At 45.4% G+C, this 18,011-nt stretch overlaps 1 protein-coding gene across 6 annotated transcripts in view; it reads left to right on the forward strand.

The window, feature by feature from the left end:
- Window positions 1–14,540, forward strand: part of LOC133611807 (regulator of G-protein signaling 6-like) — a 202,908-nt gene extending 188,368 nt beyond the window's left edge. For 4 of the 6 annotated variants that reach the window (XM_061968945.2, XM_061968949.2, XM_061968950.2 and 1 more), the window contains 2 exons: window positions 2,812–2,874; window positions 14,215–14,540. In XM_061968945.2, the coding sequence (XP_061824929.2) occupies window positions 2,812–2,874; window positions 14,215–14,265 (114 nt within the window). In that variant the 3' untranslated portion in view covers window positions 14,266–14,540. The remainder of the gene's footprint in view (window positions 1–2,811; window positions 2,875–14,214) is intronic. The other 2 variants (XM_061968946.2, XM_061968948.2) reach the window with 2 other exon arrangements.
- The last annotated feature ends 3,471 nt before the right edge of the window (window positions 14,541–18,011 follow it).

The raw sequence follows: 18,011 nt of genomic DNA on the forward strand, positions 1-18,011 counted from the left end.
CAATGCCAACAGTGTGGCTTCATAAAAAAAGAGTGCGGGTACTAGACTGACCTGCCTGTAGTCCAGACCTGTCTCCCATTAAAAATGTGGGGTGCGTTACGAATCCTAAAATACCATAACAGAGACTGTTGAACAACTTAAGCTGTACATCAAGCAAGAATGGGAAAGAATTCCACCTGAAAAGCTTTAAAAATTGGTCTCCTCAGTTCCCAAATGTTTACAGAGTGTTGTTAAAAGGAAAGGCCATGTAACACAGTGGTAAAAATGCCCCTTGTCAACTTTTTTGCAATGTGTTGCTGCCATTAAATTATGAGTTAATGATTATTTGCACAAAAAAAGACAAACAACGTTTCTTAGTTTGAACATTAAATATCTTGTCTTTGTAGTCTATTCAATTGAATATAAGTTGAAAAGGATTTGCAAATCATTGTATTCTGTGTTTTTATTTATGAATCACACAACGTGCCAACTTCACTGGTTTTGGGTTTTGTAAATACATTTCTTATTATATATCATCATACACCTAATATACTTATTATTTCATATTTAATAATATTGTGATTATTATTCATTTAATATCAATATAATACCATAAGAGTCAATTCAATTGGTACGGTCAATTTTAAATTGTATTTAATATTATATTTGATTTTGATTTCATATTGTACTGTATATTTAGTAATGGCATATTGAAATATAATTATTATATATTTGAAAAAAAAAGGTCAACTGTACAATGTAGAGTCAAATCTAGAGTACCTATAATTGGTAGCGTGGCTCGGTTGGTAGAGCGGCCGTGCCTGCAACTTGAGGGTTCCAGGTTTGACCCCCACCTCCACCATCTTCGTCACTGCCGTTGTGTCCTTGGGCAAGACTTTTAACCACCTGCTCCCAGTGCCACCCACACTGGTTTACATGTACAAACCCCGCTTCCATATGAGTTGGGAAATTGTGTTAGATGTAAATATAAACAGAATACAATGATTTGCAAATCATGTTCTACCCATATTCAGTTGAATATGCTACAAAGACAACATATTTGATGTTCAAACTGATAAACATTTTTTTTTTTTTTGCAAATAATCGATAACTTTAGAACTTGATGCCAGCAACACGTGACAAAGAAGTTGGGAAAGGTGGCAATAAATACTGATAAAGTTGAGGAATGCTCATTAAACACTTATTTGGAACATCCCACAGGTGAACAGGCAAATTGGGAACAGGTGGGTGCCATGATTGGGTATAAAAGTAGATTCCATGAAATGCTCAGTCATTCACAAACAAGGATGGGGCGAGGGTCACCACTTTGTCAACAAATGTGTGAGCAAATTGTTGAACAGTTTAAGAAAAACCTTTCTCAATCAGCTATTGCAAGGAATTTAGGGATTTCACCATCGACGGTCCGTAATATCATCAAAGGGTTCAGAGAATCTGGAGAAATCACTGCACGTAAGCAGCTAAGCCCGTGACTTTCGATCCCTCAGGCTGTACTGCATCAACAAGCGACATCAGTGTGTAAAGGATATCACCACATGGGCTCAGGAACACTTCAGAAACCCACTGTCAGTAACTACAGTTGGTCGCTACATCTGTAAGTGCAAGTTAAAACTCTCCTATGCAAGGCGAAAACCGTTTATCAACAACACCCAGAAACGCCGTCGGCTTTGCTGGGCCTTAGCTCATCTAAGATGGACTGATACAAAGTGGAAAAGTGTTCTGTGGTCTGACGAGTCCACATTTCAAATTGTTTTTGGAAACTGTGGACGTGGTGTCCTCCGGACCAAAGAGGAAAATAACCATCCGGATTGTTTTAGGCGCAAAGTTGAAAAGCCAGCATCTGTGATGGTATGGGGGTGTATTAGTGCCCAAGACATGGGAAACTTACACATCTGTGAAGGCTCCATTAATGCTGAAAGGTACATACAGGTTTTGGAGCAACATATGTTGCCATCCAAGCAATGTTACCATGGACGCCCCTGCTTATTTCAGCAAGACAATGCCAAGCCACGTGTTACATCAACGTGGCTTCATAGTAAAAGAGTGCGGGTACTCGACTGGCCTGCCTGTAGTCCAGAACTGTCTCCTATTGAAAATGTGTGGCGCATTATGAAGCCTAAAATACCACAACGGAGACCCCCGGACTGTTGAACAACTTAAGCTGTACATCAAGCAAGAATGGGAAATAATTCCACCTGAGAAGCTTAAAAAATGTGTCTCCTCAGTTCCCAAACATTTACTGAGTGTTGTTAAAAGGAAAAGCCATGTAACACAGTGGTGAACATGCCCTTTCCCAACTACTTCGGCACGTGTTGCAGCCATGAAATTCTAAGTTAATCATTATTTGCAAAAAAAAAATAAAGTTTGAGTTTGAACATCAAATATCTTGTCTTTGTAGTGCATTCAATTGAATATTCCAGCTCATATGGAAACGGGGTTTGTAGCGTAAAGACGTAGATAATGGGTTTCACTATGTAAAGCGCTTTGAGTCGCTGGAGAAAAGCCCTATATGAATTCATTTAACTTCACTATAATAAATAAATGAATGACGTGACCAATGTTTGGATGTCATTTTGTAAACAATACTCCAAATATTTGATAGTGTTGCCTTCCATCCAAGCACATCTACTTGTGTTAGTTCCTGTTAAATTAAACATTGCTGCTGCTTCCACCTTTTGTGTGCTTGACCCAGTCATATTTGCAACACTCACCGTGGTTCCTCCACGAACTAACGACATCACTGGTCACCTCATCAACCCCTGTGTTTCACCCAAAATCCACCATGCCCTTCCTCCCTGCTCCCACCTCCCGCAGCAACAGCCTGCCGATCCCGAACAAGGCCGCCGCACCTCCTTGGAGAAGTTCACCCGCAGCGTGGTAAGATGCCCCAAAGCATAATGGCTGCCCCTCTACTACTGCAGTATTGCTACTGCAATCATCACCTTTCTTCACTAATTGTTCTGCATGAAACAAGCAGTAGACAATGGATGGATGGATGGAATTTTCATTCTGTGCTATTATACTAAACAAAAATATAAACACAACACTTTTGTTTTTGCCTCTATTTGTCATGAGTTGAACTCAAAGATCAAAAACTTTTACTTTATAATAGGGCTGTCAAAGTTAAAGTGATAAAAACGCGTTAACTATAAATTTCAATAACGACCCTTATTTTTTTAACGGGCGATTAATGCGAACACTTCCTTTTTGACCCTCCTGCTGTGCCGTTAGGAACTTGTGTAACATGTCCTGGTCGAGTCCTCAATTACAGAATGATGAGCGAGCTCAATATTACATTTGATCAATTAATAGGGAAGGTTTTAACATTGTCATGCAGCAATATGAAGACACCTGCCCTAAAAATGATCTGTCTAGGTTACACTTATTAATGATGAAAATGTATACCTGTCTGTGATTATCGCAACTAATTTTGAGTTAACTATAAACCAAATGCAATTAATCGCGATAAATATTTTAATCGTTCGACAGTCCTACTATATACACAAAAAAACCACATTCCTCTCAAATATTGTTCACAAATCTGTCGGAATCTGTGTTAGCGAGCACTTTTTCTTTGCTGAGATAATCCATCCCACCTCACAGGTGTGGCATATCAAGATGCTGATTAAACAGCATGAATACTGCTCAGGTGTGCCTATAAATAAAAGGTCACTCTGAAATGTGCAGTTTTGCTTTATTAGGGATCTGGGGCGTGGGCGTCAGAAAAGCAGTCAGTATCTGGTGTGACCACCATTTGCCTCACACAGTGCAGCACATCTCCTACACATAGAGTTGATTGTGGCCTGTGAAATGTTGGTCCACTCCTCTTCAATGGCTGTGCAAAGTTGCTGGACATTGATAGGAACTGGAACACGCTGTCGTACACGCCGATCCACAGCATCCCAAACATGCCCAATGGGTGACATGTCCGGTGAGTATGCTGGCCATGGCCATGCAAGTACTGGGATGTTTTCAGCTTCCAGGAATTGTGTACAGATCTTTGCAACACGGGGCTGTGTATTGTCATGCTGATGATGGTCTCGGGTGAATGGCACGACAATGGGCCTCAGGATCTCGTTACTGTATCTCTGTGCATTCAAAATGCCATCAATAAAATACTCTTGCGTTCGTTTTTCATAACATACGCCTGCCCATACCATAACCCAGTGTTTTTCAACCACTGTGCCGCGGCACACTAGTGTGCCGTGAGATACGGCCTGGTGTGCCGTGGGAGATTATGTAATTTCACCTATTTGGGTTAAAAATATTTTTTTGCAAACCAGTAATTATAGTCTGCAAATTATGTGTTGTTGTTTAGCTCGGCAGAGTAACTGTGTAATACTCTTCCAAACCAGTAGGTGGCAGCCGGTAGCTAATTGCTTTGTAGATGTCGCAAACAGCGGGAGGCTGGGTGCAGGTAAAAAGGTGTCTAATGCTTAAACCAAAAATAAACAAAAGGTGAGTGCCTCTAAGAAAAGGCATTGAAGGTTAGGGAAGGCTATGCAGAATGAAACTATAACTGAACTGGCTACAAAGTAAACAAAAACAGAATGCTGGACGACAGCAAAGACTTACTGCGGAGCAGAACATGACATGGCAATCTACAATGTCCCCACGAAGAAGGATAAAAACAACTGAAATATTCTTGATTGCTAAAACAAAGTAGATGCTGGGAATATCGCTCAAAGGAAGACATGAAACTGCTACAGGAAAATACCAAAAAAAAGAGAAAAAGCCACCAAAATAGGAGCGCAAGACAAGAACTATCAATCAATCAATCTTTATTTATATAGCCCTAAATCACAAGTGTCTCAAAGGGCTGCACGAGCCACAACGACATCCTCGGTACAAAGCCCACATAAGGGCAAGGAAAAACTCACCCCAGTGGGACGTCGATGTGAATGACTATGAGAAACCTTGGAGAGGACCGCATATGTGGGTAACCCCCCCCCCCTCTAGGGGAGACCGAAAGCAATGGATGTCAAGTGGGTCTGACATAATATTGTGAGAGTCCAGTCCATAGTGGATCCAACATAATAGTAAGAGTCCAGTCCATAGTGGGGCCAGCAGGACACCATCCCGAGCGGAGACGGGTCAGCAGCGCAGAGATGTTCCCAGCCGATGCACAGGCGAGCGGTCCACCCCGGGTCCCGACTCTGGACAGCCAGCACTTCATCCATGGCCACCGGACCTGTGCCCCCCCCCCCCCCCCCCCCCCCATCAAGGAAAAGGGGAGCAGAGGAGAAAAGAAAAGAAACGGCAGATCAACTGGTCTAACAGGGGGGCTATTTAAAGGCTAGAGTATACAAATGAGTTTTAAGATGGGACTTAAATGCTTCTACTGAGGTAGCATCTCTAATTGTTACCGGGAGGGCATTCCATAGTACTGGAGCCCGAATAGAAAACGTTCTATAGCCCGCAGACTTTTTTTGGGCTCTGGGAATCACTAATAAGCCGGAGTTCTTTGAACGCAAATTTCTTGCCGGGACATATGGTACAATGCAATCGACAAGATAGGACGGAGCTAGACCGTGTAGTATTTTATACGTAAGTAGTAAAACCTTAAAGTCACATCTTAAGTGCACAGGAAGCCAGTGCAGGTGAGCCAGTATAGGCGTAATATGATCAAACTTTCTTGTTCTTGTCAAAAGTCTAGCAGCCGCATTTTGTAACAATTGTAGTCTTTTAATGCTAGACATAGGGAGACCCGAAAATAATACGTTACAGTAGTCGAGACGAGACGTAACGAACGCATGAATAATGATCTCAGCGTCGCTAGTGGATAAAATAGAACGAATTTTAGCGATATTGCGGAGATGAAAGAAGGCCGTTTTAGTAACACTCTTAATGTGTGACTCAAAGGAGAGAGTTGGGTCGAAAATAATACCCAGATTCTTTACTGATTCGCCTTGTGTAATTGTTTGGTTGTCAAATGTTAAGGTGGTATTATTAAATAAATGTCGGTGTTTAGCAGGACCGATAATCAGCATTTCCGTTTTCTTGGCGTTGAGTTGCAAGAAGTTAGCGGACATCCATTGTTTAATTTCATTAAGACACGCCTCCAGCTGACTACAATCCGGCGTGTTGGTCAGCTTTAGGGGTCATCAGCATAACAATGAAAGCTAACACTGTATTTGCGTATGATGTCGCCTAGCGGCAGCATGTAAATACTAAAAAGTGCAGGGCCAAGAACCGAACCCTGAGGAACTCCGCACGTTACCTTAACATAGTCCGAGGTCACATTATTATGGGAGACGCATTGCATCCTGTCAGTAAGATAAGAGTTAAACCACGACAAAGCTAAGTCTGACATACCAATACGTGTTTTGATACGCTCTAATAAAATATTATGATCGACGGTATCGAAAGCAGCGCTAAGATCAAGAAGCAGCAACATAGATGACGCATCAGAATCCATCGTTAGCAGTAGATCATTAGTCATTTTTGCGAGGGCTGTCTCCGTAGAGTGATTTGCCCTGAAACCGGATTGAAAAGGTTCACAGAGATTGTTAGACACTAAGTGTTCATTTAGCTGCTGTGCGACAATTTTTTCGAGGATTTTTGAAATAAAGGGAAGGTGGGACACCGGTTGGTAGTTTACCATGAGGTCAGGATCAAGGTTAGGTCTTTTGAGCAGAGGATGAATAACCGCTTTCTTGAATGCTAGGGGAACAGTGCCAGAGGAAAGTGATAAGTTTATAATATTTAGCACTGATGGACCTAATAATACAAAAAGCTCCTTGATAAGTTTTCCAGGAAGTGGGTCAAGTAAACATGTTGTTTGTTTTATCCCACTTACACGCTGTAATAGTTCTTCTAATGTTATTTCATCAAAAAGAGAGAGACTGTCAGGACTTGATCTTGGGAGTTTGCTTTTCCGGGATGCAACGGAAAGTTGGCACGGGCAAGACGGGAATTAAGGTACATGATTTATTTATTAACTATAAATACAAAAAAAAAGGATCAAACAAAAGGCGCGCACAGTGGCGGAGAATAAACTATGAACAATTAAACAAAACTTGCAAACTATGGCTTGAATAAAGAAAACTTACTTGGCATGGACAAAAAAGGAGCAGCGTGAACATGGACATGAAACAATGACAGAGCATAAATGTGGTGTGAGGTCGTCAGGACGAACAACAGAAAATGAATGAACTTAAATACTATGGACATGATTAGTGAAACAGGTGCGTGACGTGACAGGTGAAAACTAATGGTTGCTATGGTGACAAACAAGAGTGCACAATGAGTCCAAACGTGGAACAGGTGAAACTAATGGGTAATCATGCAAACAAGACAAGGGAGTGAAAAGCCAGAAACTAAAGATTCCTATAACTAAACAAAAACATGACTTAACACAAAACATGATTACACAGACATGACAGAGCCCCTCCCTTAAGGACAGATATCAGATGTCCATAAAAAAAATTAACAAGAGTCATGGGAGGGCGGGAGGGGGACATGGCTGTGGGTCGCCAGACCAAGTGGCCCCGAATCCACCGAGGCAAAGTCAAGTGGCGGCGGCGAGTGGAACGCCGCTGCAGCAGGCGAGGCGGGCGCCCAGGGATTGGCCACATTCGTGGCCGACTGGGAGGTGGGCGCACTTGGCGTGGCGGGCGACCAGGTAGCGGCCATATCCGTAGCCGACGAGGAGGCAGGCGCGTCGTCAACTTGGCAGGCGTGGCAGCTCGGCGTGGCAAGTCAGGCGGCGAAGCTCGGCGTGACGCGTCCAGCGGTGAAGCTCGGTGTGACGCGTCCAGCGGCGAAGCTCGGCGAGACGCGTCCAGCGGCGAAGCTCGGCGTGGGTCTTGGTCTTGGTGTGGGTCTTGGCATGGCGGGTCTTGGTCTTGGTGTGGGTCTTGGTCTTGGTGTGGGTCTTGGTCTTGGTCTTGGTGTGGGTCTTGGTCTTGGCATGGCGGGTCTTGGTCTTGGCATGGCGGGTCTTGGTCTTGGCATGGCGGGTCTTGGTCTTGGTCTTGGTGTCGTCGAGCTGCGACTGGCGGCACTTGGCGTCGTCAAGCTGCGACTGGCGGCACTTGGCGTCGTCAAGCTGCGACTGGCGGCACTTGGCGTCTTGGAGCTGCGACTGGCGGCACTTGGCGTCTTGGAGCTGCGACTGGCGGCACTTGGCGTCTTGGAGCTGCGACTGGCGGCACTTGGCGTCGTTGAGCTGCGACTGGCGGCACTTGGCGTCGTTGAGCTGCGACTGGCGGCACTTGGCGTCGTTGAGCTGCGACTGGCGGCACTTGGCGTCGTTGAGCTGCGACTGGCGGCACTTGGCGTCTTGGAGCTGCGACTGGCGGCACTTGGCATCTTGGAGCTGCGACTGGCGGCACTTGGCGTCGTTGAGCTGCGACTGGCGGCACTTGGCGTCGTTGAGCTGCGACTGGCGGCACTTGGCGTGGAGGGTCTTGGTCTTGGACTTGGCGTGGAGGGTCTTGGACTTGGCGTGGAGGGTCTTGGACTTGGACTTGGCGTGGAGGGTCTTGGTCTTGGCTTGGCAGTGCTTGGTCTTGGCATGGCAGTGTTTGGTCTTGGCTTGGCAGTGCTTGGCGGCGTGGAGCTGGTACCGGAGCTTGGCATGATGCGGCTAGGCGTGGTGCGGGTACTGGAGTCTGCCGTGGAACTTGGCGTGGTGGAGCTGGTGATAGCCTTGGTGCGGCAACAGGTGCTAGCCGTGGTGCTAGCCGTGGAGCTGCGACAGGTGCTAGCCGTGGAGCTAGTCTTGGAGCAGGTGGAGGTGGCCTAGCTGGGGGTTGCGGCTTGGCAGGTCGGAAGACTGGTGAGGGCAGTCGTGCTGGAGGCTGTGGCTTGACGGGTCGGAAGACTGGTGAGGGCGGTCGTGCTGGAGGCTGTGGCTTGACAGGTCGGAAGACTGGTTGGTGGTGGCGGCCGTGCTGGAGGCTGTGGCTTGGCATGGTGATGCCGAGCCACCCCACCAACACAGCTCCCGACCCCAGCCCCCCCCCCCCTCAAGGGGCGGATACCAGACGCGCTCCCTGCGGTCTGGAATTCTCTGTAGGGGTGGGCGGAGGAGGGCAGAAACTTCCCCATTAAATTGTCCAAATTGTCTTTCTTGTACCTGGGATTGAGTGGGTGAAAAAAAAAGGTTTTGTGTCTTGGGTGTGGCTTGAGTCCTGGGGAGCGGGGAATCAAAAGAAAAAGAATTCAGAAAAAAAAAAATCATGGTTTTTGACGTCATTAGGGCGAAGCCGGGCTGGCTGCTGCTTGCTTCCGCCCGGAGGGGGAGGGGCATGTGGGAGCGGCGTGTCCTGCAGGCTCGCGGAAGTTCTTCCTGACGTCCTTTGTCTTTGGCGGCGCTTCCGTGGCTGAGGTGACGCTGTGTCGTCCTGGGACCAAATGAAGTCTCTATACTCCATGGAGGAGTAGCGCCGCGTTTCCTCCTCCATCGCGCACAGGACCACCCAAGAAGCCTCGTCAAAAATGTCCAACTCGGCCAACTTAGGTGCGGAAAAGCGGGTCTGCTGACGACCTACTGTCAGGACTTGATCTTGGGAGTTTGCTTTTCCGGGATGCAACGGAAAGTTGGCACGGGCGAGACGGGAATTAAGGTACATGATTTATTTATTAACTATAAATACAAAAAAAAAGGATCAAACAAAAGACGCGCACAGTGGCGGAGAATAAACTATGAACAATTAAACAAAACTTGCAAACTATGGCTTGAATAACGAAAACTTACTTGGCATGGACAAAAAAGGAGCAGCGTGAACATGGACATGAAACAATGGACAGAGCATAAATGTGGTGTGAGGTCGTCAGGACGAACAACAGAAAATGAATGAACTTAAATACTATAGACATGATTAGTGAAAGCAGGTGCGTGACTCAAAACGTGAAACAGGTGCGTGACGTGACAGGTGAAAACTAATGGTTGCTATGGTGACAAACAAGAGTGCACAATGTGTCCAAACGTGGAACAGGTGAAACTAATGGGTAATCATGCAAACAAGACAAGGGAGTGAAAAGCCAGAAACTAAAGATTCCTATAACTAAACAAAAACATGACTTAACACAAAACATGATTACACAGACATGACAGAGACTATTTTGTATTGCAGTATCCGTCGTAGATACAGTTGTATCTGTGTTAATAGAACCCAGTTGTAGCTGGGATGCGTTGTCTTTAATCTCCTTTCTAATGAGTTCAATTTTCTTATTAAAGAAATTCATAAAGTCATCTGCCGAGTGGGTGGAGCTATTGGGAGGAGTCCCTTGTTGGGTTAGCGATGCTACTGTACTAAACAAAAATTTAGGGTCGTTTTTGTTGAGGCGGATGAGATTTGAGTAATATTTAGCTTTAGCTAAGGTAAGCATGCGTTTATACGATATTAAACTATCACTCCATGCTTGATGGAAAACCTCAAGCTTGGTCGCGCACCATTTGCGTTCCAACTTTCTACATGATAATTTATGAGCTCTGGTTTCTTCTGTAAACCATGGGGTGCGCCTTTTAGGGGCCCTTTTTTGTTTTAGCGGTGCTATACTATCAATGGTTTTGCGCAGGGCATTGTCAAAGTTGTTAGTGAGGTTATCAATAGAGCCGACATAATTTGGGAATGGTGCCATTACGGAAGGCAGTAGGTCAGCAAGAGTCATCGTTGTGGCAGCATTAATGTTGCGGCTGCTATAGCAGTTATTATTATTATTAGTTTGTTGACAATGAGTCAGAACTTCGAATTTTATAAGGTAATGATCGGACATTACTTTAGTATACGGGAGTACCATAACTTTGGAGGTGGTGACACACCTGACCAGCACTAGATCTATCGTATTGCCGTTGCGATGCGTAGGTTCATTTATTATTTGTGTAAGACCACAGCTATCAATTATAGTCTGGAGCGCCACGCACTGAGGGTCCGATGGGGTATTCATTTGGATATTAAAGTCCCCCATTATGATTATATTGTCTGCGTGCGTCACTAGATCAGCAACAAACTCTGAGAATTCATTAATAAAGTCCGAGTAGGGCCCTGGGGGGCGGTAGATAACAGCCATATCGAGAGGCAGCGGTGCGACAGACCTCATAGTAAGCACCTCAAACGATTTGTATTTATTATTTAGGTTAGGGGTAAGGTTAAAGTTTTCATTGTATATTAGTGCGACCCCACCACCCCTTTTAAGGGGACGGGCAATATGCGCATTCGTATAGTTAGGAGGAGATGCCTCATTTAGCGCAAAAAAATTGTCTGGTTTGAGCCAGGTTTCGCTAAAACCAATGACGTTAAGATTGTTGTCTCTAATGACCTCATTAACTAATAACGTTTTGGGAGACAATGATCTTATGTTTAAAAAGCCCATATTATAAGTATTGGGCTGTTTTGACGAGTTTTTGTTTAAATTATCCGTAGTAGAAATATTAATAATGTTGCGTTTATTATACGTAGTGCACTTTAAATGGGGCGGTATAGCTCGGTTGGTAGAGCGGCCGTGCCAGCAACTTGAGGGTTGCAGGTTCGATCACCGCTTCCGCCATCCTGGTTGGTAGAGCGGCCGTGCCAGCAACTTGAGGGTTGCAGGTTCGATCACCGCTTCCGCCATCCTAGTCACTGCCGTTGTGTCCTTGGGCAAGACACTTTACCCACCTGCTCCCAGTGCCACACACACTGGTTTAACTGTAACTTAGATATTGGGTTTCACTATGTAAAGCACTTTGAGTCACTTGAGAAAAAAGCGCTATATAAATGTAATTCACTTCACTTCACTTAAATAGTTTCGACCATATCTAGGAATTGATACGACGGGAATTTTCAGATTGTTTGCTTGATGCTGCGATCGACTGAACGCATCATGATTTGCCACCTCAGTAGAATGCATATCTACCCTGGACACATTCACAACAGAAAACACATTATGTGAGTTGTGTGTTATTCTAAGAAAATTGCTATGCGTACAGGAATTATCCAGCCTGGTGCTGGCTAGTTCTAGCTTAACTGACTCCTCACCCGGACTAGCAGGCTCTGTAATTGCCTGTGACCGGGCTTGCTCTAGTGTAGTTAGTCAAATGTGACTTAAACAGTAGTCTATGTTCTTAGACAGGATGATGGCGCCTTCCTGGTTAGGGTGAAGGCCGTCCCTCATCAGCAAGCCTGGTTTGCCCCAGAAAGAGGGCCAATTATCAATAAACGTTAGTCCCTGTTGTCTACAGAAGCTAGCCAGCCACTTGTTAAGCGAGACTAATCTGCTATATCTCTCATCATTGCCTCTCGCAGGCAGGGGGCCAGAGACAATTACTCGATGCCTGGACATCTTTCTAGCGAGATCACAAGTCCTGGCTATGTTTCTCTTTGTAATCTCTGACTGTCTCATTCTAGTGTCATTGGAGCCAACGTGTACAACTATATTCGCATAACTGGTGGTGCGATTAGCCTGTCGTACGTGTAAACTAGGCCTGTTGCGAGTTAGCTCCCTAAGATTAGCCTCAATGTCAGGTGCTCTGGCCCCAGGGATGCACTTAATTGTGGCTGGTTTGCTAAGCTTTATGTTTCGGGTGATGGAGTCCCCTATGACTAAGGTGTGGTGCCCGGTAGACTGGGGTGTAGGACTAGCTAAAGAGCTAAATCTATTATGCGTCTCAACCGGTACACCGTAGCTTGTAGGCCGCTTAGGACTACTACAGGCTGGGCTAGTTAGCTCGCTACAGCTAACGCTAGCAGATGTGTCCGCAACATCTAAAGTTAAGAGATTACTCTGCTCTAACTGGCGGACATGGCCCTCTAGCAGAGCCAGCCTCTCCGTGAGTAAGGTGCAAGACGTGCAGGAAGCCATACTCACGGTGTTTTCTGTCACCGAGTGAAGTTCCTGCTGCCTTCCGAGAAGTCCTGGTCACGGTGTGCAGCTGTAGATTCCTTCTGACCGGCGACGCCTTTCTCCGCGCTAGCTTCGTTAGCTTAGCAGCTAGCTGCTAGCTAGCTGCGGGAGGGGTGGTGAGACAGAGATCGGGTGATTTGCAAGTTAAATAGTACTACTAAATATGTTGAGAAAGTAATAAAGAAAGCTGCAGAACAATTAAAAGCACACAAATAGAACGATACTTAGCTTTTTCGAAACAGGGAACAGTCAGCGAGCAGTCACGCACGGTGAACCGGAACCGGAAGTCCAAAAAAATAGGAGCGCAAGACAAGAACTAAAACACTACACACAGGAAAACAGCAAAAAAGTCCAAATAAGTCAGGGTGTGATGTGACAGGTGGTGACAGTACACCTACTTTGAGACAAGAGCTATATTGATGCATGCTTGGTTATGGTTTAAAGTCATAACCAACAATTGTGACAACGACCTTTTACTGTCAACTGAGTTTCCTTTTTTAATGATTTCTGCTGGTGGTGTACCTCCGGATTTTTGTCAACGCAAAAATTGTGCCTTGGCTCAAAAAAGGTTGAAAAACACTGCCATAACCCCACCGCCACCATGGGCCACTGGATTCACAAACCTCTCTGCCACACGACGCCACACACGCTGTGTGCCATCTGCCTTTAACAGTAAAAACCGGGATTCATTTGTGAAGAGAACACCTCTCCATCGTGCCAGACGCCATCGAATGTGATCTTACCTGAGACGGTTTCTCACAGTTTGTGCAGAAATTATTTGGTTATGCAAACCAATTGTTGCAGCAGCTGTCCGGGTGGCTGGTCTCAGATGATCATGGAGGTGCATCTGCTGGATGTGGAGGTCCTGGGCTGGTGTGGTTATACATGGTCTGCGGTTGTGAGGCCGGTTGGATGTATTGTCAAACTCTCTGAAACACCTTTGGAGATGGCTTATGGTAGAGAAATGAACATTAAATTCATGGACAACAGCTCTGGTGGACATTCCTGCAGTCAGCATGCCAACTGCACGCTCCCTCAAAACATACGACGTCTGTGGCATTGTTTTGTGTGATAAAACTGCACATTTCAGTGTGGCCTTTTATTGTGGGACAGCCTAAGGCACACCTGTGTTATAATTATGCTGTTTAATCAGCATCTTGATATGCCACACCCGTGAGATGGGATAGATTATCTTGGCAAAGTAGAAATGCTCATTAACACAGATTTAGACAGATTTGTGTACAATATTTGACAGGTCTTTTGTGTATATAGTAAACGTTTTAGATCTTCAACTCATGAAAAATGGGAGCAAAAACAAAAGGGTTGAGTTTATATTTTTGTTCAGTGTATTAAGCATGTATTTTTTAATGCTCATTATCTTTCCAGGGCAAGTCACTGACAGGCAAGCGGCTAACAGGTCTCATGCAGTCATCCTGACAGACCTTTTGGAGGGAGGAGGGCACAGTTTGCTTCCACATGAAACGAGGCTGGACGTCGTCACGCCACCATATTGAAGGCTCAGAGGCCTGCCGCCATACTGGTCACATAGCGTTGAGCCGACTGGGACAGATGCTAAGCAGGAACAGGAAGTGAGCACACAACATGCAACATACGCTACAGCCTTGTTAAATAACCTGTTTATATTCATATTATTTTCTATATGAGTGTATTGTGTATCATGTTAAAAGCACATTTTTTGTGTGTGTGTGGGACTCGGGGGGGGGGGGGTCTACAAAAGCTACTTTACACAAACGTTTATTTGCCCTGAACTCAACACAGGTCCTTTTTATTTGCCAGCAATAAAGGGAGCGTGAGACCACCTACTTTATCTTCATTTTTCAATACATTTTGTCTTTTTTTTTCTGCCACTGTACTATGTAGCACGAGGGTCCTGCTGTCTTGCTGTCTGTCTTTTAGAATCTGCGGGAAAATACATTTTGATCTAAACTCGCAGGTATTTTTGAGGTCATTCAAGGGCCGGACTTTGCCCTCAGGCCGCCAGTTGAAAAGCCTGCTGTCTGACATGTACTGCATGCAGGGGCGTCAAAGTGGAGGAGTAAGTAGGGATGTTACACAGAGGCCCCAAGCATGCTTTGGTAAATTAAAGTTTTCTTCTTTCTGTTATTTATAATAATGTCATAATCAATCAATCAATCAATGTTTATTTATATAGCCCTAAATCACAAGTGTCTCAAAGGGCTGCACAAGCCACAACGACATCCTCGGTACAGAGCCCACATAAGGGCAAGGAAAAACTCAGTGGGACGTCGATGTGAATGACTATGAGAAACTTTGGAGAGGACCGCATATGTGGGTAACCTCCCCCCCCTCTAGGGGAGACCGAATGCAATGGATGTCGAGTGGGTCTGACATAATATTGTGAGAGTACAGTCCATAGTGGATCCAACATGATAGTAAGAGTCCAGTCCATAGTGGGGTCAGCAGGAGACCATCCCGAGCGGAGACCGGTCAGCAGCGCAGAGATGTTCCCAACCGATACACAGGCGAGCGGTCCACCCCGGGTCCCGACTCTGGACAGCCAGCACTTCATCCATGGCCACCGGACCTGTGTGTCTCCCCCTCCACAAGGGATAGGGGGAGCAGAGGAGAAAGGAAAAGAAACGGCAGATCAACTGGTCGAAAAAGGGGGTCTATTTAAAGGCTAGAGTATACAAATGAGTTTTAAGATGGGACTTAAATGCTTCTACCGAGGTAGCATCTCTAACTGTTACCGGGAGGGCATTCCATAGTACTGGAGCCCCAATAGAAAACGCTCTATAGCCCGCAGACTTTTTTTGGACTCTGGGAATCACTAATAAGCCAGAGTTCTTTGAACGCAGATTTCTTCATAAATGTTAATGTAACATTAATATAGCCATGAAAGTAAAAAAATAAGATATTTTAAATCAAATTAAGGATGTGTAACTACCTACAGCAGTGGTTCTCAAACTTTTTTCACCAAATACCACCTCATAAAAAAAACTTGGCTCTCCAAGTACCACCATAATGACCAACATTAACAACCTCCCAGGACCCTGCATCCACATATGGGGACTTCACGATTTCAGTTGTGTGGGCCACAATACTACATTTTGCTCTCTGAGGGCCTGGTGTCCACTTATGTTATACTGCAACTGCCTCTACACCCATGACTGCAGTCCAGCCCACAGTGACAACCTTACCGTCAAGTTCGCTGACGATACCACAGTGGTCGGGCTCATCTCCAGGGGTGACGAGGCTGCCTACAGGGAGGAGGTCCTGAAGCTGACGGCCTGGTCTTCGGAGAACAACCTCGCTCTCAACACCAGCAAGACCAGAGAGATCATCGTCGACTTCAGGAGAAGCAGCACCGACCCTGCCCCCCGCTACATCAACAACGAGCGTATGGAGAGGGTCCACACCTTCAGGTACCTTGGAGTCCACATCTCTAACGACTTTTCCTGGACAGTCAACACCACATCAATCATCAAGAAGGCTCAGCAGCGGCTACACTTCCTGAGAGTCCTCGGGAAGTACAACCTGAAGCCACTCGTCCATCGAGAGCCTGCTGACCTACTGTATTACAGTATGGTACGGCAGCTGCACTGCAGCAGACAGGGAGAGGCTGCAAAGAGTGGTCAAGACGGCTCAGAAGATCATCGGCCGACCTATCCCCTCTCTGATGGACATCTACACCTCCGTCTGCCTCAACAGAGGCAGACGGCTCTGCCTCAACAGCACCCACCCTGGCTCTGACCTGTTCCACCTGCTGTCCTCTGGGAAGCGCTACAGGTGCATTAAAACCAAGACAAACAGGCTAAAGAACAGCTTCTTCCCCAGGGCCATATCCACCCTGAACGGACTGCCCCATTGTCCCTCATAACTGCATTCTCTTTGGTGCAATAACCAATTCCACCAACCACCCTGTTTTTTTCATGTAGATATTCATGTATATATTCATTTCACCCACTGTATAGAGTGTACATTCGTACAGAGTGTATAGGGTCACATTTGTGCAGGGTGTATAGGGTGTACATTTGTACAGAGTGTATAGGGTGTACACTGTTCTCTTCCACACCTTTTGCACTTCTATATTTTTTATATATTTACACATTGTTTTCTTGCATGCACACATCGCACTGTATGGAATGGCCTCAATCTCGGGGCCATTCAATCTTGGGGGGGGGTATAGCTCGGTTGGTAGAGTGGCCGTGCCAGCAACTTGAGGGTTGCAGGTTCGATCCCCGCTTCCGCCATTCTAGTCACTGCCGTTGTGTCCTTGGGCAAGACACTTTACCCACCTGCTCCCAGTGCCACCCACACTGGTTTAAATGTAACTTAGATATTGGGTTTCACAATGTAAAGCGCTTTGAGTCACTTGAGAAAAAGCGCTATATAAATGTAATTCACTTCACTTCACTCGTTACCCTGCGTAATGACAATAAAGCTGATTCTGATTCTGATTCTGATTCTACTTAGTGGTGGAAGAAGGGTATAACACATTGCAGGTTATATTCAAGATGTCTGAAAACACACCACAAAAATGTCCACCTGGTAAAAAATGCCATCAAATTTCTTGGATGATTCTTGTTCAATGTTCGCTATTACAGTTAAACTTTTACAAAAGTTATTAACTGTAACGATTTACCGTGCCGTTGAACATGATGTACACATGTGTGGACAGAAAGACTTAGTTTTGATAGTTTTGTGGACAAAGGAAGTTCATTTTTAAATTGTATTTTGGGATAATTTTGTTTAAAAAATAGTTTACTACAGTACAAGACCATATGACATGTTATATAAATAAATTATGTGTCACAAGTACTCGGAGGGGTTAATTGAGGGAGATAAATCAGAGGTGGAAGATTTGTCAGACATTGTTGATCCGTGGGGGATTCTGTTCACGGGAGCTTGTCCGTGGCGACAATATCTGCCAATAGCTGATGTTATTGTGCTGTACCTTGACATTTACCAAGGTGTATACCTGCACCTCATGAGCAGGTTGAAGAACCAGGGGATCTGAGTTTGGGAACCTGGGTGATAGCTCGTCTGTCTCAAGCTCTGCATGCTCATACAAAAGTGTTTGGTGATTGGTTTTTCACATCCATTCAAGGTGCGGAACACATGATGAAGAAACAGGTGTACTTATCTGGTACACTAGTGAAGAATCGGGTCGTCGTAGCAGTGCAGAAGCTACCCACTGA

This window comes from Nerophis lumbriciformis, linkage group LG08 (genome assembly GCF_033978685.3).
Source record: "Nerophis lumbriciformis linkage group LG08, RoL_Nlum_v2.1, whole genome shotgun sequence".
NCBI classification, from domain to species: Eukaryota; Metazoa; Chordata; class Actinopteri; order Syngnathiformes; family Syngnathidae; genus Nerophis; species Nerophis lumbriciformis.